At 43.2% G+C, this 15073-nt stretch overlaps 1 protein-coding gene across 2 annotated transcripts in view; it reads right to left on the reverse strand.

Annotated features, from left to right (window-relative positions):
• The window catches only part of LOC138631597 (BCAS3 microtubule associated cell migration factor-like), a 212482-nt gene extending 199071 nt beyond the window's left edge, over nt 1-13411 (reverse strand). For both annotated transcript variants that reach the window (XM_069716632.1, XM_069716631.1), the window contains exons 1-4: nt 13325-13411; nt 5902-5994; nt 5558-5612; nt 1034-1109 (exon numbers count right to left, since the gene is read on the reverse strand). In XM_069716632.1, coding sequence (XP_069572733.1) covers nt 1034-1109; nt 5558-5612; nt 5902-5972 — 202 coding nt within the window. In that variant the 5' untranslated portion in view covers nt 5973-5994; nt 13325-13411. The remainder of the gene's footprint in view (nt 1-1033; nt 1110-5557; nt 5613-5901; nt 5995-13324) is intronic.
• Between the last annotated feature and the right edge of the window lie 1662 nt (nt 13412-15073).

The following is a 15073-nucleotide window of genomic DNA, read 5'->3' on the forward strand; positions in this document are numbered from 1 at the left end:
GGTTAGTGCATAAAATCCTTAATGATGCTGCTCCTCCACCTCTGAGGAACTTCACTCAGAGCAAACTAGTCAAGCCCAAAGATCTGCCTTTTGCACAATCTGCTTTTTCTTTTAAAGGTATTAATAAATTGAACAAACTCCTTGTCAATCTAAAAACTTGTAGTTTACCATCTTACTTAAAACTAATTTAAAAAAATGTATTTTGAAACCCGACCTGTCAGCACTGATTTTAAATTTGAGAACCTGTCTTTCTGTTAAGTGTATGATGTTGTGTGAGTGTGTGAGCCTGCGGGGGTGAGTGTTGGTGGGCTGTTAGTCTATGTGTAGTAAAATGTTGTATTATTGTAGAATGGCCTATTGTTTCCTCTTTACCTCACGAGGCACAGCAGATGGAAATTAGCCAGTAGCTAAATCTGGTACAGAGCATCTCTTCTCTTTTTGGTTTTCATGTTTTCTGTACATGGTCCGTACTATAAAAAAAAAAAAAAAAAAAAAAACTTAAACTTGAAAAGTGTCAAATAAAGTTGTTTAATATAAGATTTAAAAGGAAAATCCCGTGTTTCCCCTTTGGTTGAGACTCCCTGCTGGACCCTGTGTGGAACCGGAGGGCTTTTCATTTGAAAAGTCAGCGTTCAGCCGAACTGCGTTGTAACATTGATCTCTCACTAACAGACACTCGCTTTATTATTACTCTGATCTCTTTCTCTGTGTGTTTGATGAAGGGCGGAGCCTAACCCTGCCTGTCTCCCTTCAATCACAGAGATCGAGGGGAGACTCGTTAATCAAGTGCGTTGAAAGCTTCGCTCTCTCGGACAGGTTAGAAAATAAATGAATAAATAAAAAATGCTGCAATGGATCGCCAAATATACCCGAGCGGCCCGCGTAAGTAAGTCTATGTATGGGAAACACTGCATATTGATGGATCCTTCCATGATCTCAGAACCGGGTCGCAGGTGTTGGAGATGTGTTGGAGTCACACAGCATAACTGGAGTTTATCAATGTTTCAGCATTAACTTCTGTTCAAAGACTTACCATTGATATCAGTTTTCTCAAATCGAACCCAAATGATTTTCTCTTTTTCATCAGTGGGCGGAGCTCCAGTGTACGCCTGTAGTAGAGAGCAAAAAGAAATGGAGCAAAATATACACAACACCAGCACATGTGAACAATAATAAACTCTACGATCTTTCTCTGAAACATCCTGAAAAGTGACGCCAAAGTGTGTATTATTTTAGCTGGAGGCTCATCACAGCTCCAACTAATCATTCAGACACCAGTTAAAGCAGCTGCTAAAATAGATGCAGATGTCAGTCAAACACGCAGCCACCTTGGATCCACACTGCAAATTAAACTTCACAAATAAGTTTTGTTTTTTTTTTCTAAGATTTTTCTGCCTATTAAATTGTTTTGCAAAAGCAGAGTGGTCATTCACTTTATTTGCGATTGAATCAAGGCTGAAGACTTTTCTGTTTGCTGCCTTTCACTGAACCAGATCTGAGGATGTCTTAAATTACACTAACTTTTATCCTATTTTTTAGCTTGCTTCATGTTTTAATGACCGTTTTTAACCTTTAAATCACTGTTCTTAATTGTTTTTAAAAGTCCTTTTCTTTTGCCTTATGTTTTGATGCTTATAATGATTTTACAGTGCATCCGGAAAGTATTCACAGCGCTTTTTACACATTTTGTTGTGGGGATAGCGTTATTCCAAAATTGATTAAATTCATTTTTTCCCTCAAACTTTTACACACAATATCCCATAATGACAAAGTGAAAAAGTTTGTTTACAATTTTTGCAAATCTATTAAAAATAAAGAATGAAAATATAACGCGTACATACTGTAAGTATTCAGTCTTTGCTCAATACTTTGTCGAAGCACCTTTGGCAGAAATTACAGCCTCAAGTCTTTTACAATGCTACAAGCTTGGCACCTATTCTTGGGCAGTTTCTCCCATTCTTCTTTGCAGGACCTCTGAAGCTCCATCAGGTTGGATGGGGAGCGTCGCTGCACAGACATTTTCAGATCTCTCCAGAGATGTTCAATCGGGTTCAAGTCTGGGCTCTGGCTGGGCCACTGAAGGACATTCACAGAGTTGTCCCGACGCTACTTCTTTGTTATCTTGGCTGTGTGCTTCGGGTCGTTGTCCTGTTGGAAGATGAACCTTCGCCCCAGTCTGAGGTCCAGAGCGCTCTGGAGCAGGTTTTCATCAAGGATGTCTCTGTATATTGCTGCATTCATCTTTCCCTCCATCCCGACTCGTCTCCCAGTTCCTGCTGCTGAAAAATATCCCCACAGCATGATGCTGCCACCACCATGCTTCACTGTAGGGATGGTATTGGCCAGGTGATGAGCGGTGCCTGGTTTCCATGACATGGATCACCAGTGACCTGAAGGTGCGTCTTCAGGTCTGGGGACAGGGAGGAGCTCAGGAGAGTTCAGCACGACCTGAAGGAGAAGCTCAAGGAGGTCAAGGACTCCTACAGGAGTAAGCTGGAGGCCAAACTCCAGCAGAACAACGTGAGGGAGGTGTTGACCGGTATGAAGGAGATTACTGGGTTCAAGGGGAGAGAGAGACAACCAGGGGGAACCTGGAGAGGAACAACCAGGGGGAACCTGGAGAGGAACAATCAGGGGGAACCTGGAGAGGAACAACCAGGGGGAACCTGGAGAGGACCAATGAGCTAAACTGTTTCTTCAACAGGTTTAGTTCACCGCCCTCGTCTGTCTCCTCCACACCTTACACCTCCCAAACACCTCTGCTGCCTTCCCTCCTCCCCCTTCCATCCCCCCTGGTGAGCTGCATGGACACAGAGCCCTCAACTCCAAAGGGCTCTTCCACCATCGACGCCATGACCCCCCACCCTCCCCTCTCCGTGACAACTGGCCAGGTTAGGAGACAGCTGGACAGACTCCACCAGCGCAAGTCTGCAGGACCTGATGGCATCAGCCCTGGGGTCCTGAAGACCTGCGCCATCCAGCTGGCTGAGGTCCTACAACACCTCTTCAACCTGAGCCTGAAACAGGAGGAAGTCCGGGTGCTGTGGAAGACGTCCTGCCTGGTTCCAGTCCCTAAGAAGACGACTCCATCTGGCCTCAACGACTACCGACCGGTTGCGCTCACATCTCATGTGATGAAGGTGCTGGAGAGGCTGGTCTTGGCCCACCTCAGGCCGCTGGTGAAATCTTCTCTGGACCCTCTGCAATTTGCGTACCAGCCTCATGTGGGAGTGGACGACGCCATCATCTACCTGCTGCAACGAGCTCAGTCTCACCTGGATGGAACCGGTGACTCTGTGAGAATCACTTTCTTTGATTTCTCCAGTGCATTCAACACCATTCAACCACTGCTGCTGAGTGAGAAGCTGCGGGTGGTGGGGGTGGACACGTCCACCGTCTCCTGGATCACTGACTACCTGACAGGCAGACCACAGTTTGTCCGTCTGGGCAGTGTTCTGTCTGATACGGTGGTCAGTGGTACTGGAGCTCTACAGGGAACTGTTCTGTCTCCTTCCTGTTCACCTTATACACCACTGACTTCCAGTACAACTCAGAGTCCTGCCATCTGCAGAAGTTCTCTGATGACTCTGCAGTGGTCGGGTGTATAAGGGATGGGCGGGAGGATGAGTACAGGGCAGTAGTGGAGGACTTTGTGGAGTGGGCTGGTAGAAATCACCTCCTCCTGAACGTGGCCAAGACCAGAGAGATGGTGGTCGACTTCAGAAGGAAGACGACGGCTCCATGGGTGTCTCCATGACAACAGACTGAACTGGAAGACCAACATCAACGCTGTCTACAAGAAGGGGATGAGTCGACTCTTTTTCTTGAGGAAACTTCGATCCTTCAATGTGTGCAGCAAGATGTTGGAGATGTTCTACCATCTGTTGTGGCCAGTGAACTGCACTTCTAGTAGTCTGCTAGGAGGACAGAGTGGGGGGAGGGGAGCAGCATTGGAGCCGGAGACACCAACAGACTTAACAAACTGGTTAAGAAGGCCGGCTCCATCATTGGCTGCAAACTGGACAGCCTGGAAAAGGTGGTGGAGAGGAGGACGCTTAAGAAACTATTATCCATATTGGACAATCCTGACCACCCTCTCCACCTGCTGCAGGGACAGAGGAGGACGTTCTCCAAAAGACTCCTCCAGCTCCGCTGTCACAAGGACAGATACAGGAGATCATTCCTGATACAGGAGATCATTCCAGATACAGGAGATCATTCCTGCCCACTGCAATAAGACTGTACAATAACTCACCTCTGGCAAAATCCATCACACAACAATAACACTGTTGTCTGTTTTTCTTGGTTGTTTAAATATATATTAAAAAAAATAATTTAAAAAAACCTTTGCACGATTGTTTAGTTAGTTTTAATTTAATTATTCTATTTTATTGTATATACTGTGCATTTTTATATTTTTTTTACTGTTATTTTATTTCTTTCCTGTATCTATAAATGCTGCTGTAGCAAAAACATTTCCCTTTGGGGATTAATAAAGTGTCTGTCTGTCTATCTATCTCCTCCAGACATGACGCTTGGCATTCAGGCCAAAGAGTTTCATCAGACCAGAGAATTTAGTTTCTCCTGGTCTGACAGTCCTTCAGGTGCCTTTTGGTAAACTCCAGGTGGGCTGTCATGAGCCTTTTACTGAGGAGTGGCTTCCGTCTGTCCACTCTACCATACAGGCCTGCTTGGTGGAGTGCTGCAGAGATGGTTGTCCTTCTGGAAGGTTCTCCTCTTTTCACAGAGCAACGCTGGAGCTCTGTCAGAGTGACCATCGGGTTCTTGGTCACCTCCCTGACTAAGGCCCTTCTCCCCCGATCGCTCAGTTTGGCCGGGCGGCCGACTCCAGGAAGAGTCCTGGTGGTTCAAACTTCTTCCATTTACAGATGATGGAGGCCACTGTGCCCATTGTGACCTTCAATGCTGCAGAAATGTTTCTGTACCCTTCCCCAGATCTGTGCCTCAATACAATCCTGTCTCGGAGGTCTACAGACAATTCTTTGGACTTCGTGGCTCGGTTTGTGCTCTGACATGTCAACTGTGGGATCTTATATAGACGGTGTGTGTCTTTCCAAATCATGTCCAATCAACTGAATTTACCACAGGTGGACTCCAATCAAGTTGTAGAAACATCTCAAGGATGATCAGCGGAAACAGGATGCACCTGAGCTCAATTTTGAGTGTAATGGCAAAGGCTGTGAATACTTATGTACGTGATTTTTTTTCATTTTTATTTTTAATAGATTTGCAAAAATTTTAAACAAACTTTTTCACTTTGTCATTATGGGGTATTGTGTGTAGAATTTTGAGGGAAAAAAATGAAATTAATCCATTTTGGAATAAGGCTGTAACATAACAAAATGTGGAAAAAGTGAAGCGCTGTGAATACTTTCCGGATGCACTATATGTGAAGCACTTTGAATTGCCTTGTTGAAATGTGCTCTACAAATAAACTTGCCTTGCCTAACGTGTCCATCAGCTGTGACTGTTAGTACTTTTTAATATGAACACACAACATCACACAATGTGATGTGTTCCAATAGAGTAAAGTTACCTGGGGAACGACATCCTGCAGGAAGGTCACAACACTCTCCATGTAAGACTGCTCCCTGTGGCAGCAGAAAAAGCTCACATCATTGCAAGTAATGTGCAGAGAATTCAACTGTAATGTCAATATTCTACATGACCAAGTACACAAGTAGAAAAAACAAGATGAAATGTATGTGGGAGGACGTTTGAAAGAGTGACTGCAAAGAAGCCATGAATTATCCAACATCCAGACGGGTGCTTATTCTGTGACACAACCACACAGAATATACAGTAGTAGCTCTCTAGTCACAGATTTAAAGTGGGATTTCAGCGATTTCTAATAAAATGATAAGAGATGTCTGTCCTTACGTAGCAGCTTGTGCTCGCACCAAAACCCCTCCAGCACAGCGACTCGGTCTGCGTGGAGAGTCCGATGCCATTTCGTCTGGTTTTTCTTTTATCCTGAAAAGGTAGAAAGAGGAGATCTCATCATTATGACGAAGACACAAATCACATGTCTGTAGCTTCCAAACATCAGCGTGTAATCATCTCTTCCTTCAGCCGTAACCAAAGTCAGTAGTGTGTTTCACATCTATGGCTAATGTGCAGTGTTAACAAGTTTAGTTTTGTTGTTTGTTTCACAACTTTACAGATGTCATGGTAACATCTTGAGAGACATGTTGACTGACCAACCAGAAGATTTTCACATGATAATGATTTGAAACAGAGAAAAGTTGTCAGCAGGGACTGTTTGCTTCATAAATGACTAGAACGATGAATGAACTGTAACTTCACCTCAACCAGTCGAGGCAGACGCCCACTTCTCACTCCGGTTCTGTCTGAGGTCTCTTCCTGTTAAAAGGAGATTTTTTTTTTTTTTGCTCATCTGTAAAGTGTGTGAATTTTTTTACTTCCTAATATCGGTATCAGTGTCAGCTCCATCAACTGATACTAACTTTTTGGGGCAATGGGCCCATAAATTCTCTATCAGTAGGACTCTACTTTCTTCCTGTGCTCGCTAAAGTGGAAATGGTTGCTCTCTATAATATTGTAAGGCTTTGACCTTATTATGTGAAGTGTTGTATGACTAAAATTAAATTGAAAATTAAATCCATAAACTGCCGATTCATCATTTTCAGCACTCTAGTGGATTCATAGGCCCATAACAGATTCTGAATATCAGGCAAAGGCAGATCATCATTATCTATTAACCAAGAACATCTGTTACATGCAATACGTTTCATTTCAAGAGCAGGCAGAATCAAAATAAGAAGTAAATAATATGTTTTGTGGAGTCATGTGAAGTAAAACTACTCATACTATATATTCTATTAGAGTTAATTTACTTAACTTTTCTATTTAGGATTAATTTACTTCAGATTATACAAAGGCCACTGATGGATTTACACACTTTAACCGGACACCTGACGTATCAATGAGAAACATGCAAATGTAATTTAATGTATAATATATTGGAGGTCTGGCTCTATCAGACTATAGTCTGGACACCCTGTTAGCATTAACGTTCACTTGGCCAGTCTGAAGGCCGGACCAATCAGTGACCAGTGTTGATAATATTAGATAGATTCCAGTTTGTCCATGTCAACAATGAGTCTTCCAGACAAACAAGAGTTAGTTATGGAGTTCCACAAGGCTCAGTGTTAGACCCAATACTTTTTACTTTGTACATGCTTCCATTAGGAGATGTCATCAGGAAGCACTGCATAAACTTCCATTGTTATGCAGATGATACTCAGCTATATCTTTCTATAAAACCAGATGAAACTAATCAGTTAGTAAAACTTGAAGCCTGTCTAAAAGACATAAAGGCCTGAATGACCAGAAACTTCCTGCTTCTAAATTCAGACAAAACAGAAGTTCTTGTACTTGGTCCTAAACACCTCAGAAACTCTTTCTGTAATCACTTAGTTACTCTAGATGACGTTGTCTTGGCCTCCAGCAAAACTGTGAGGAACCTTGGAGTCATATTTGATGAGGATTTGTCCTTTAGCCACCATATAAAGCAAATCTCCAGAACTGCCTTCTTTCATCTACGTAATATTAATAAAATCAGGAAAATCCTTCCTCAGCGTGACGCAGAAAAACTCATTCATGCGTTTGTTACTTCTAGACTAGATTATTGTAATTCCTTGTTGTTAGGATGTCCAAATTACTCATTAAAAACCTGCAGCTGATCCAAAATGCTGCAGCGAGTACTGACGGGATTTTGCAAGAGGTCATATTTCTCCAGTTTTAGCTTCTCTTCACTGGCTTCCTGTTAAATCAAGAATAGAATTTAAAATTCTCTTGATGACTTACAAAGCTCTACATGACCAGGCTCCATCATATCTTAAAGATCCTATAGAACCATATAATCCGAGCAGAACACTTCTCTCAGTACGCTGGTCTACTTGTGGTTCCTAGAGTTTCCAGAAGTCGAATGGGAGGCGGAGCTTCAGTTTTCAGGCTCCTCCCCTGTGGAACCAGCTCCCAGTTTGTGTTGGAGGGTCAGAAACCCTCTCTAGCTTTAAGATTAGACTCAAAACGTTCCTTTTTGATAAAGCCTACAGTTAGGGCTGGCTCAGGTAGACCTGAACCAACCCTTAGTTATGCTGTTATAGGCCGAGGCTGCTGGAGGACCTCGTTACATGCTGAGCTTCTTTTCTTTCCTCCTACTCTTTAACTGACTCATACCTCACCATCTTTTTCTCTCCTATAGTTTGTTCTTATTATCTGTTGTCTCCATTCAGTTCCTTCGCTCGTATAGTTTCTGTTCTTTCTTTTCCAGATGTCCTGTCGTGGAGCTGCATGTCATCTCCACCAACAGTTCTTCTCTTCTATCTCTATGCTGTCCTTTTCTCTCTCTGCTCTCCTCTCACCCCAACCGGTCGAGGCAGATGGCCGCCCACCCCTGAGTCTGGTTCTGCAGATGCTCCGCCCACATCTGAGTCTGGTTCTGTTAACAGATGCTCCGCCCACATCTGATCCTGGTTCTGTTAACAGTTTCTCCGCCCACCTCTGAGCCTGGTTCCGTTAACAGATGCTCCGCCCACCTCTGAGTCTGGTTCCGTTAACAGATGCTCCGCCCACCTCTGAGTCTGGTTCTGTTAACAGATGCTCCGCCCACCTCTGAGCCTGGTTCCGTTAACAGATGCTCCGCCCACCTCTGAGTCTGGTTCTGTTAACAGATGCTCCGCCCACCTCTGATCCTGGTTCTGTCAGAGGTTTCTTCCTGTTAAAGGGAGTTTTTCTTCCCTCTGTTGGAGGTTTTTCTCCCTTAAAGAGGAGTTTTTCCCTCCTAGCTTATGTGGGAATTGTTGAATTGTTGGGTTTCTCTGTTTAATGTTGTAAAGTTCAACTGTAAGGACTTTAATGTGTTAAGTGCCATGAAACAACCTGTGTTGTGATTTGGCGCTATATAAATAAAGTTGAATTGAATTGAAATTGAATTGGTAGTTGAATGTGATGATGTTGAAATTGAGCACTTCTTTTCTAAATATAGTCGTAGTGGTGACACAGTTTCGTCCAGTTTCAGGACGTAGTGATTGGTGAAAGCTGCTCCGATAGTTTCCAAAGTAACCCGAGGTCATAAAGGAGGATCATAAAAATCCTGTCCGAGCTTTGGAAACAAACAGTTATCGACTGATACTTTCAGTTTCATTACATACAGAATTCTTTTGGCATGCAGCCGTCGTTTACGCAGAACAATATCCTCTAAGTACGTTAAAGCTTGTAATGAAATCTGCCGGGCTGACAACCATCCAACGCAAAGCCTGTGTCACACGTTAACATCAATGAAGGTGCTACTTGTCATATTCTCTTTACATTTCGCACTAGTATCACATCGAGGATTAGCTCCAGAGGACTGCGAGTGGAAGCTACATGTTGTGATCTTTGTGCCGGTTCCTTACAGCCATGTGAGGAAACCACACGAGTTATTGGAAAACTCTCAAACAACAAACTCGGCAGCATTTAACCAAACTGTGCAGACCGTACATTTACACCTGGCACAGGTGTGACGGGACCATGTCCAGATATCATCAGTGAGATCCGATTTCATTCTGATTACAGCATGTTGTCTGTGCATCTTTCACCAACATGTTTAATAAATAAATTAATAAAGTATATACCTACCTACCTAATATACCCGATTTAAATGGGGTCTGTGGGAAACCATAAAAACTACCTTCATGGTATCAACATTAATAAGCAATATAGCATTCATGGACCAGTTAGGTAGGTAGGTAGGTAGGTATTTACTTTATTAATGCCCGAGGGGAAAAAAATTTCGCTACAGCAGCATACAGAAGCAATAAGATAATAATAGAAATAATAGAATAATAGAAAAGCAATAAAATAGCAGTAAAAAGTATAAAATGCACAGTACAGTTGTGGAGTACAGATCTGAGGTGTTCATCACTCAACTGGGATCTGTGAGGTGCTTTGTTGGTGTTCATCACACTAAAAGTCTGTTCACACACGTACGTAGCATCACCAGCATCTTCTGGGACATCTTCTGGATGTTTGGAAATTTGGCTGCTTTAATGAAGCAGAAAACTCATCCAGTTTAAGAGAGTTGAACTTCTCCTTGAAGACGGTGTCACATTGGAGATCAATCAATTCACACTGAAACTTCTGTGGCGCCGTTTCAGGGTCTTGTGTGAAGGGACACCACACCAGCTGAAGGGACACCACACCAGCTGAAGGGACACCACACCAGCTGAAGGGACATGACACCAGCTGAAGGGACACCACACCAGCTGAAGGGACACCACACCAGCTGAAGAGACACCACACCAGCTGAAGGGACACCACACCAGCTGAAGGGACACCACACCAGCTGAAGGGACACCAGCTGAAGGGACACCACACCAGCTGAAGGGACATGACACCAGCTGAAGGGACACCACACCAGCTGAAGGGACACCACACCAGCTGAAGGGACACGACACCAGCTGAAGGGACACCAGCTGAAGGGACACCACACCAGCTGAAGGGACACCACACCAGCTGAAGGGACACGACACCACCTGAAGGGACACCAGCTGAAGGGACACGACACCAGCTGAAGGGACTTGTCAATTTTTCCAAAATCAGAGAACCGATGGCAGAATCCTCCGTGCAGGTTGTCCAGTGATTTCCTGTATGTCTTCATGTCGAGGACGTCTTTCAGCGTAGCCAGTGTGGGGAAATGAGCAAATGACTTGTTTGACATTTGCTTTGAGAATAAAGCTAGCTTGGTTTTGAAGGCTCTGACGTTTGTGTACATTTCATGCACAAACTGGTCTTTCCCTTGTAGCTTCACGTTCAGCTCATTCATGTGTGTCAGTACGTCCTCAACAAAAGACAAATCACAAAGACAATCTGTCACTCAGCTGAGGAAAATCGTCAGCTTTCTCAAGTAGCTCCAAAAATGAGATAATCTCCTGTTTGAGCTCCCACACTCGTTGACATACTTTCCCCAAACTTAACCAGCGGACGTTGGAGTGGTGAAGCAAGTCCTGGTGATCAGCGTCAGTTTCTTCAAGAAACTTAATGACCTGATGGTGAAGTCTCCTCGCTCCAATAAAGTTCACCACTTCTACAACCGGCTTCACCACGTGGTCGAGCTGCAGGACGGATTTACACAGTGTAAGAAAATGTCCTCCTGCTCAGGGTTGTCCTCTTTCACCCTCTCCTGGATTCTTTTGAGCAATCCGACGTTTTTTCTAGTCAGATTTGTCGATCCGTCTGTGGTAACGTTGGCGAGCTACTCCGAGGTAGCTGGAGCCTCTCGATGACCCCGACACGCCGTCATACGAGTCCTCTCCCCACGGTGTCCCTTCAGGGATTCCACGGCCAAAAACTCCTCTGTTATCTCAAACTTGTCATTAATCCCTCTGATAAACATTAAAAGCTGAGCAGTGTCCTTTATGTCGTTACTTTCGTCCAGTGCCAAGAAATATCATGTGAATGACTCCGCTTTTTTGTTTAGCTTGCTAGCCAAGTCTTCGTCAATCATCTCAACACGGCGAGTCACTGTCCTGCGTGATGAGCTCATGTTTTCTAATTTGTTCTTCTCTCAGGACACCAGATACCTGCTGTCTCTACCAGCACTCTTTGAGAAACTCCCCTTCGGAGAAAGGCTTGCTGGTCTTTGCTAATTTGAATGCCAGCAAGTAGCTTGCCTTCGTGCTTGATTCTTGGATGGCAGTTTGTCAGATGAAGGTGTTTTGCTGCAAACGATCTGCCGACCTCTGAGCGGTCGCCGTCCGTTCCCGCGTTGACTGGTTGTTAGCGCAATTAGCATGCTTGGTGGAAAAGTGACAGCTGATGTTGTATTCCTTTAAAACCGTAACGGTTTCTTGGTAAATCAGACACACGGCCTTCGACCGGACTTCAGTGAAAAAGTATTCAGTCGTCCGTTCCTTATGAAACACTCGGCACTCGCTGTCGACTTTTCTTTTCTTTGGCCCGTTCATTGTTGCAGATGTGTTCAGAGCAGCAGCAGAGTAACAACAGAGAGCAGCCCGGCCTCCGCAAAATCAAGTCAATGTATCACTGCGCCTAGTGCGGCGCCACCTGGTGGACCGCCAGGTATTACAGGACAAGGTCAAATGAATGCAGCCATAATTATGATATGATTTGATTTGGGCAATTCTGTACCAATCTTCGGCGGGCCGGATTAAAAAGACCAACGGGCCGGATGTGGCCCGCGGGCCGTAGTTTGCCCACCCCTGGTTTAGAGCTTCCTGCTGTTCCACGCACATCATATGGTGGACACATGACTTCAGCGTGAGTGTATGACATCACAAACTTACAAAAGTCCAAATGGCTTGTTCAAAAAGCCCAGTTGTTGAATATGGCCTGTTTACATTTCTCTATGGACCGAGCATTTTGGCACTTTGGAAATCATAATTCATACAACATGGAACCTTTAAAAGGTTTAAAGGAGCTCAGACATTCAGAAAGAGGCAGATGAAGTCACAGGTCTGCACACATCCTCAACAAGCTGACTAATCTCAGTCTGATGCCGCTATAACTTTGATCGAGGTTAAGAAGATGCAGAAAACAAAGTGAATGAGTGTGCAGCCAGTGCCATCAGAGTAATGCAGGAGCTCGTTATCAAACGACAGACACAATCCAATAAAATAAAATACAAAAACTCTGGTTTCAAAGAGCTGCAGAGTGTTCAGTAAACACTAACTAGTCAAAAGTACCAATCCTGCTTATCTCATGGGAGAAGCTCTTCATGCACGTGCACTTGATAAACCAACATTCACTGTTTAGTCTCTGCAGCTACTTTCTAAATAACTACCCAGACCACTGAGCGGTGCATGCATGAACTATAAGACAAGATCATCACACGAGCCAAACGCTTATGCAGCCGGGGAGCCGAGGCTGCGTCCAGCCGGGGAGCCCGGTCCCGGGGAGCCCCGTCCCGGGGAGCCGAGGCTGCGTGCAGCGCTCAGCGTCCTCATGGCTGCAAGATGGGCTTCAACAAAACCAAACTGAGCTGCTGGACTACCTGAGCCTCGGTTACACGTCCGGATCAGTTATTCAGCTAACGGACACCACCAGCACCCAACGGACCCACGCGGGATCGATTGGGACAACTGTCAAGTCAACACGGTGCAGCTGCTTGCTAAGGCTAAAGTTATATTGGCAGATAGGACCCAGCAGCTAACTGAGCTAGCTAGCATTAGCTGATAAAACTCCATTTCAGGAGTAAAACGATACTATTAAAACGCCAAAGTAGGAGACGTGTCACGTTTAAATGAGACTGAATTTGCAAGCAAGCACAGGTACGAACCGAGGCGGTGAACGCTGACGGTCTCCTTGGGTATGGACTTGTGTTGTGGTCTGAAGCGCTTTCCACAAAACACCGTCAAAACGCAAACAGACGAGATTTGCGGAACTGTGTTGTGTAATTGGAAGCCAATCAGAACACAGAAGCATTGTCGTCAGACCAATCAGGCAACGGCGAGGGCGGGACTAATAGATCTGTCACCAATTACAATCAAGTCATTTACAAAATGAAATATATCTCGTGTCCGCAATGATGCGTTTTTTTTACCGTCTTATTCAAAGAGACTGAAGGTTCTTCTGGTTAAAAACACTCAGCAACGAAGAAAACCACCGAAGAGGGATAATATACAGAAACTGGCTTTATATTGTGGTCTCGCGAGGTGTAGCTTACATCATCTATATACCTTCAAGAGCAAAGTTGTTGTTTTTTAAGAAAAAAAAAAAGAGAAAAGTGCAGTTTGAATTTGTGGAACCCGAAATTGTTCAATAAGAGAAACACATTAAGAAGAGACTAAAAAAAAAGTGTATTAACTGAGTTAAACATATATATATATATGCTATATAAATGAAACAATCATTTGTGAAGTCACTCAAGATATTAAAAACGTATTAACATGTTATCATATTTTATTTCATCACTCTTATTTTCTTAAAAACTGACCTTGATTCTTTATTTCACACCAGAGATTTAAACAATATCACAAAGATGAAACAAAAATTCGTAGTTTGGCAAATACAAGGTTCATTCATACAATCTTAAGAGACATGCAGACGAAAAATAAAGTTTATTGTTATCAAACTTCACAAGCTACATATCTACATTTAGCCTTCATGTACTTATATGTACTTATCGCATGCCAAAATGAGGAATATTATGCAACATAGAAATGTATTAGGGATTGGCTGTTATTGAATTACTTATTCATTTCACTCATTATCCTCAAGGGATATATTTACAAAAGTACTATTGGACTTTAGGAGCCCTATTAGAATTGTTTTATTATTATTATTATTTTTGGCCATTCTCAAAAATGTCAGGATAAAGACTGTTGATGGTTTTACAGTAAATATACTAAAATAATAGTCAGAATGGTATTAAAACAACAACAAATAAACTAAAAGCAATCGTGTAAAAATGTGAGTTCACTGCATGGAAATGGATGGCTTTCCACAGATAAAGGCAGTATGCTTGAACAATACTATAAGGGAACTTTGCCTTTTCAGTCATTCAAGAAAGAAAGAATCAATAAATGTTATAATCTTCTGTTGAAAAACCATTCATCTATCCATCTCTAATATTGACCTGCTGAAATTTTTCACAGCTCTTTCTTGGAAAATTCCTTCAGTTACAAGATGTTTGAGGGTTTTCTTGCATGCACTGCACTTTTCAAATCCTACCACATGTCCATGGGATTTAGATAATCTTTTTCCCCATTTCCTCTTCTTCAGCCTTTTCTTTGGTGGATTTGTGTGGTTGGGACCATTACCCTGTTGAAACGTCCACTTCCAGTTCAACTTTAACTTTCAGAGAGATGACCTCACATTAGCTTTAAGCACTGTGATATGATGCAGAATTCATAGTTGATACAATACAAGGTTATTCGAATGTGGACAAAGCGTTGACAAGACAATTGAAACTACTGAGGTCAAAATTGTATTATATGGCAAGTGACATCATTTAGTAGGATCACTTAATGTAAATATAATCATAACCTTATAAAAGACAGATTATTAAATACCGAAATGGAATAAT

This window comes from Brachyistius frenatus, unplaced genomic scaffold (genome assembly GCF_029030835.1).
Source record: "Brachyistius frenatus isolate BFR_SWC_R1_liver_20210118 unplaced genomic scaffold, ASM2903083v1 Contig_160, whole genome shotgun sequence".
NCBI classification, from domain to species: Eukaryota; Metazoa; Chordata; class Actinopteri; family Embiotocidae; genus Brachyistius; species Brachyistius frenatus.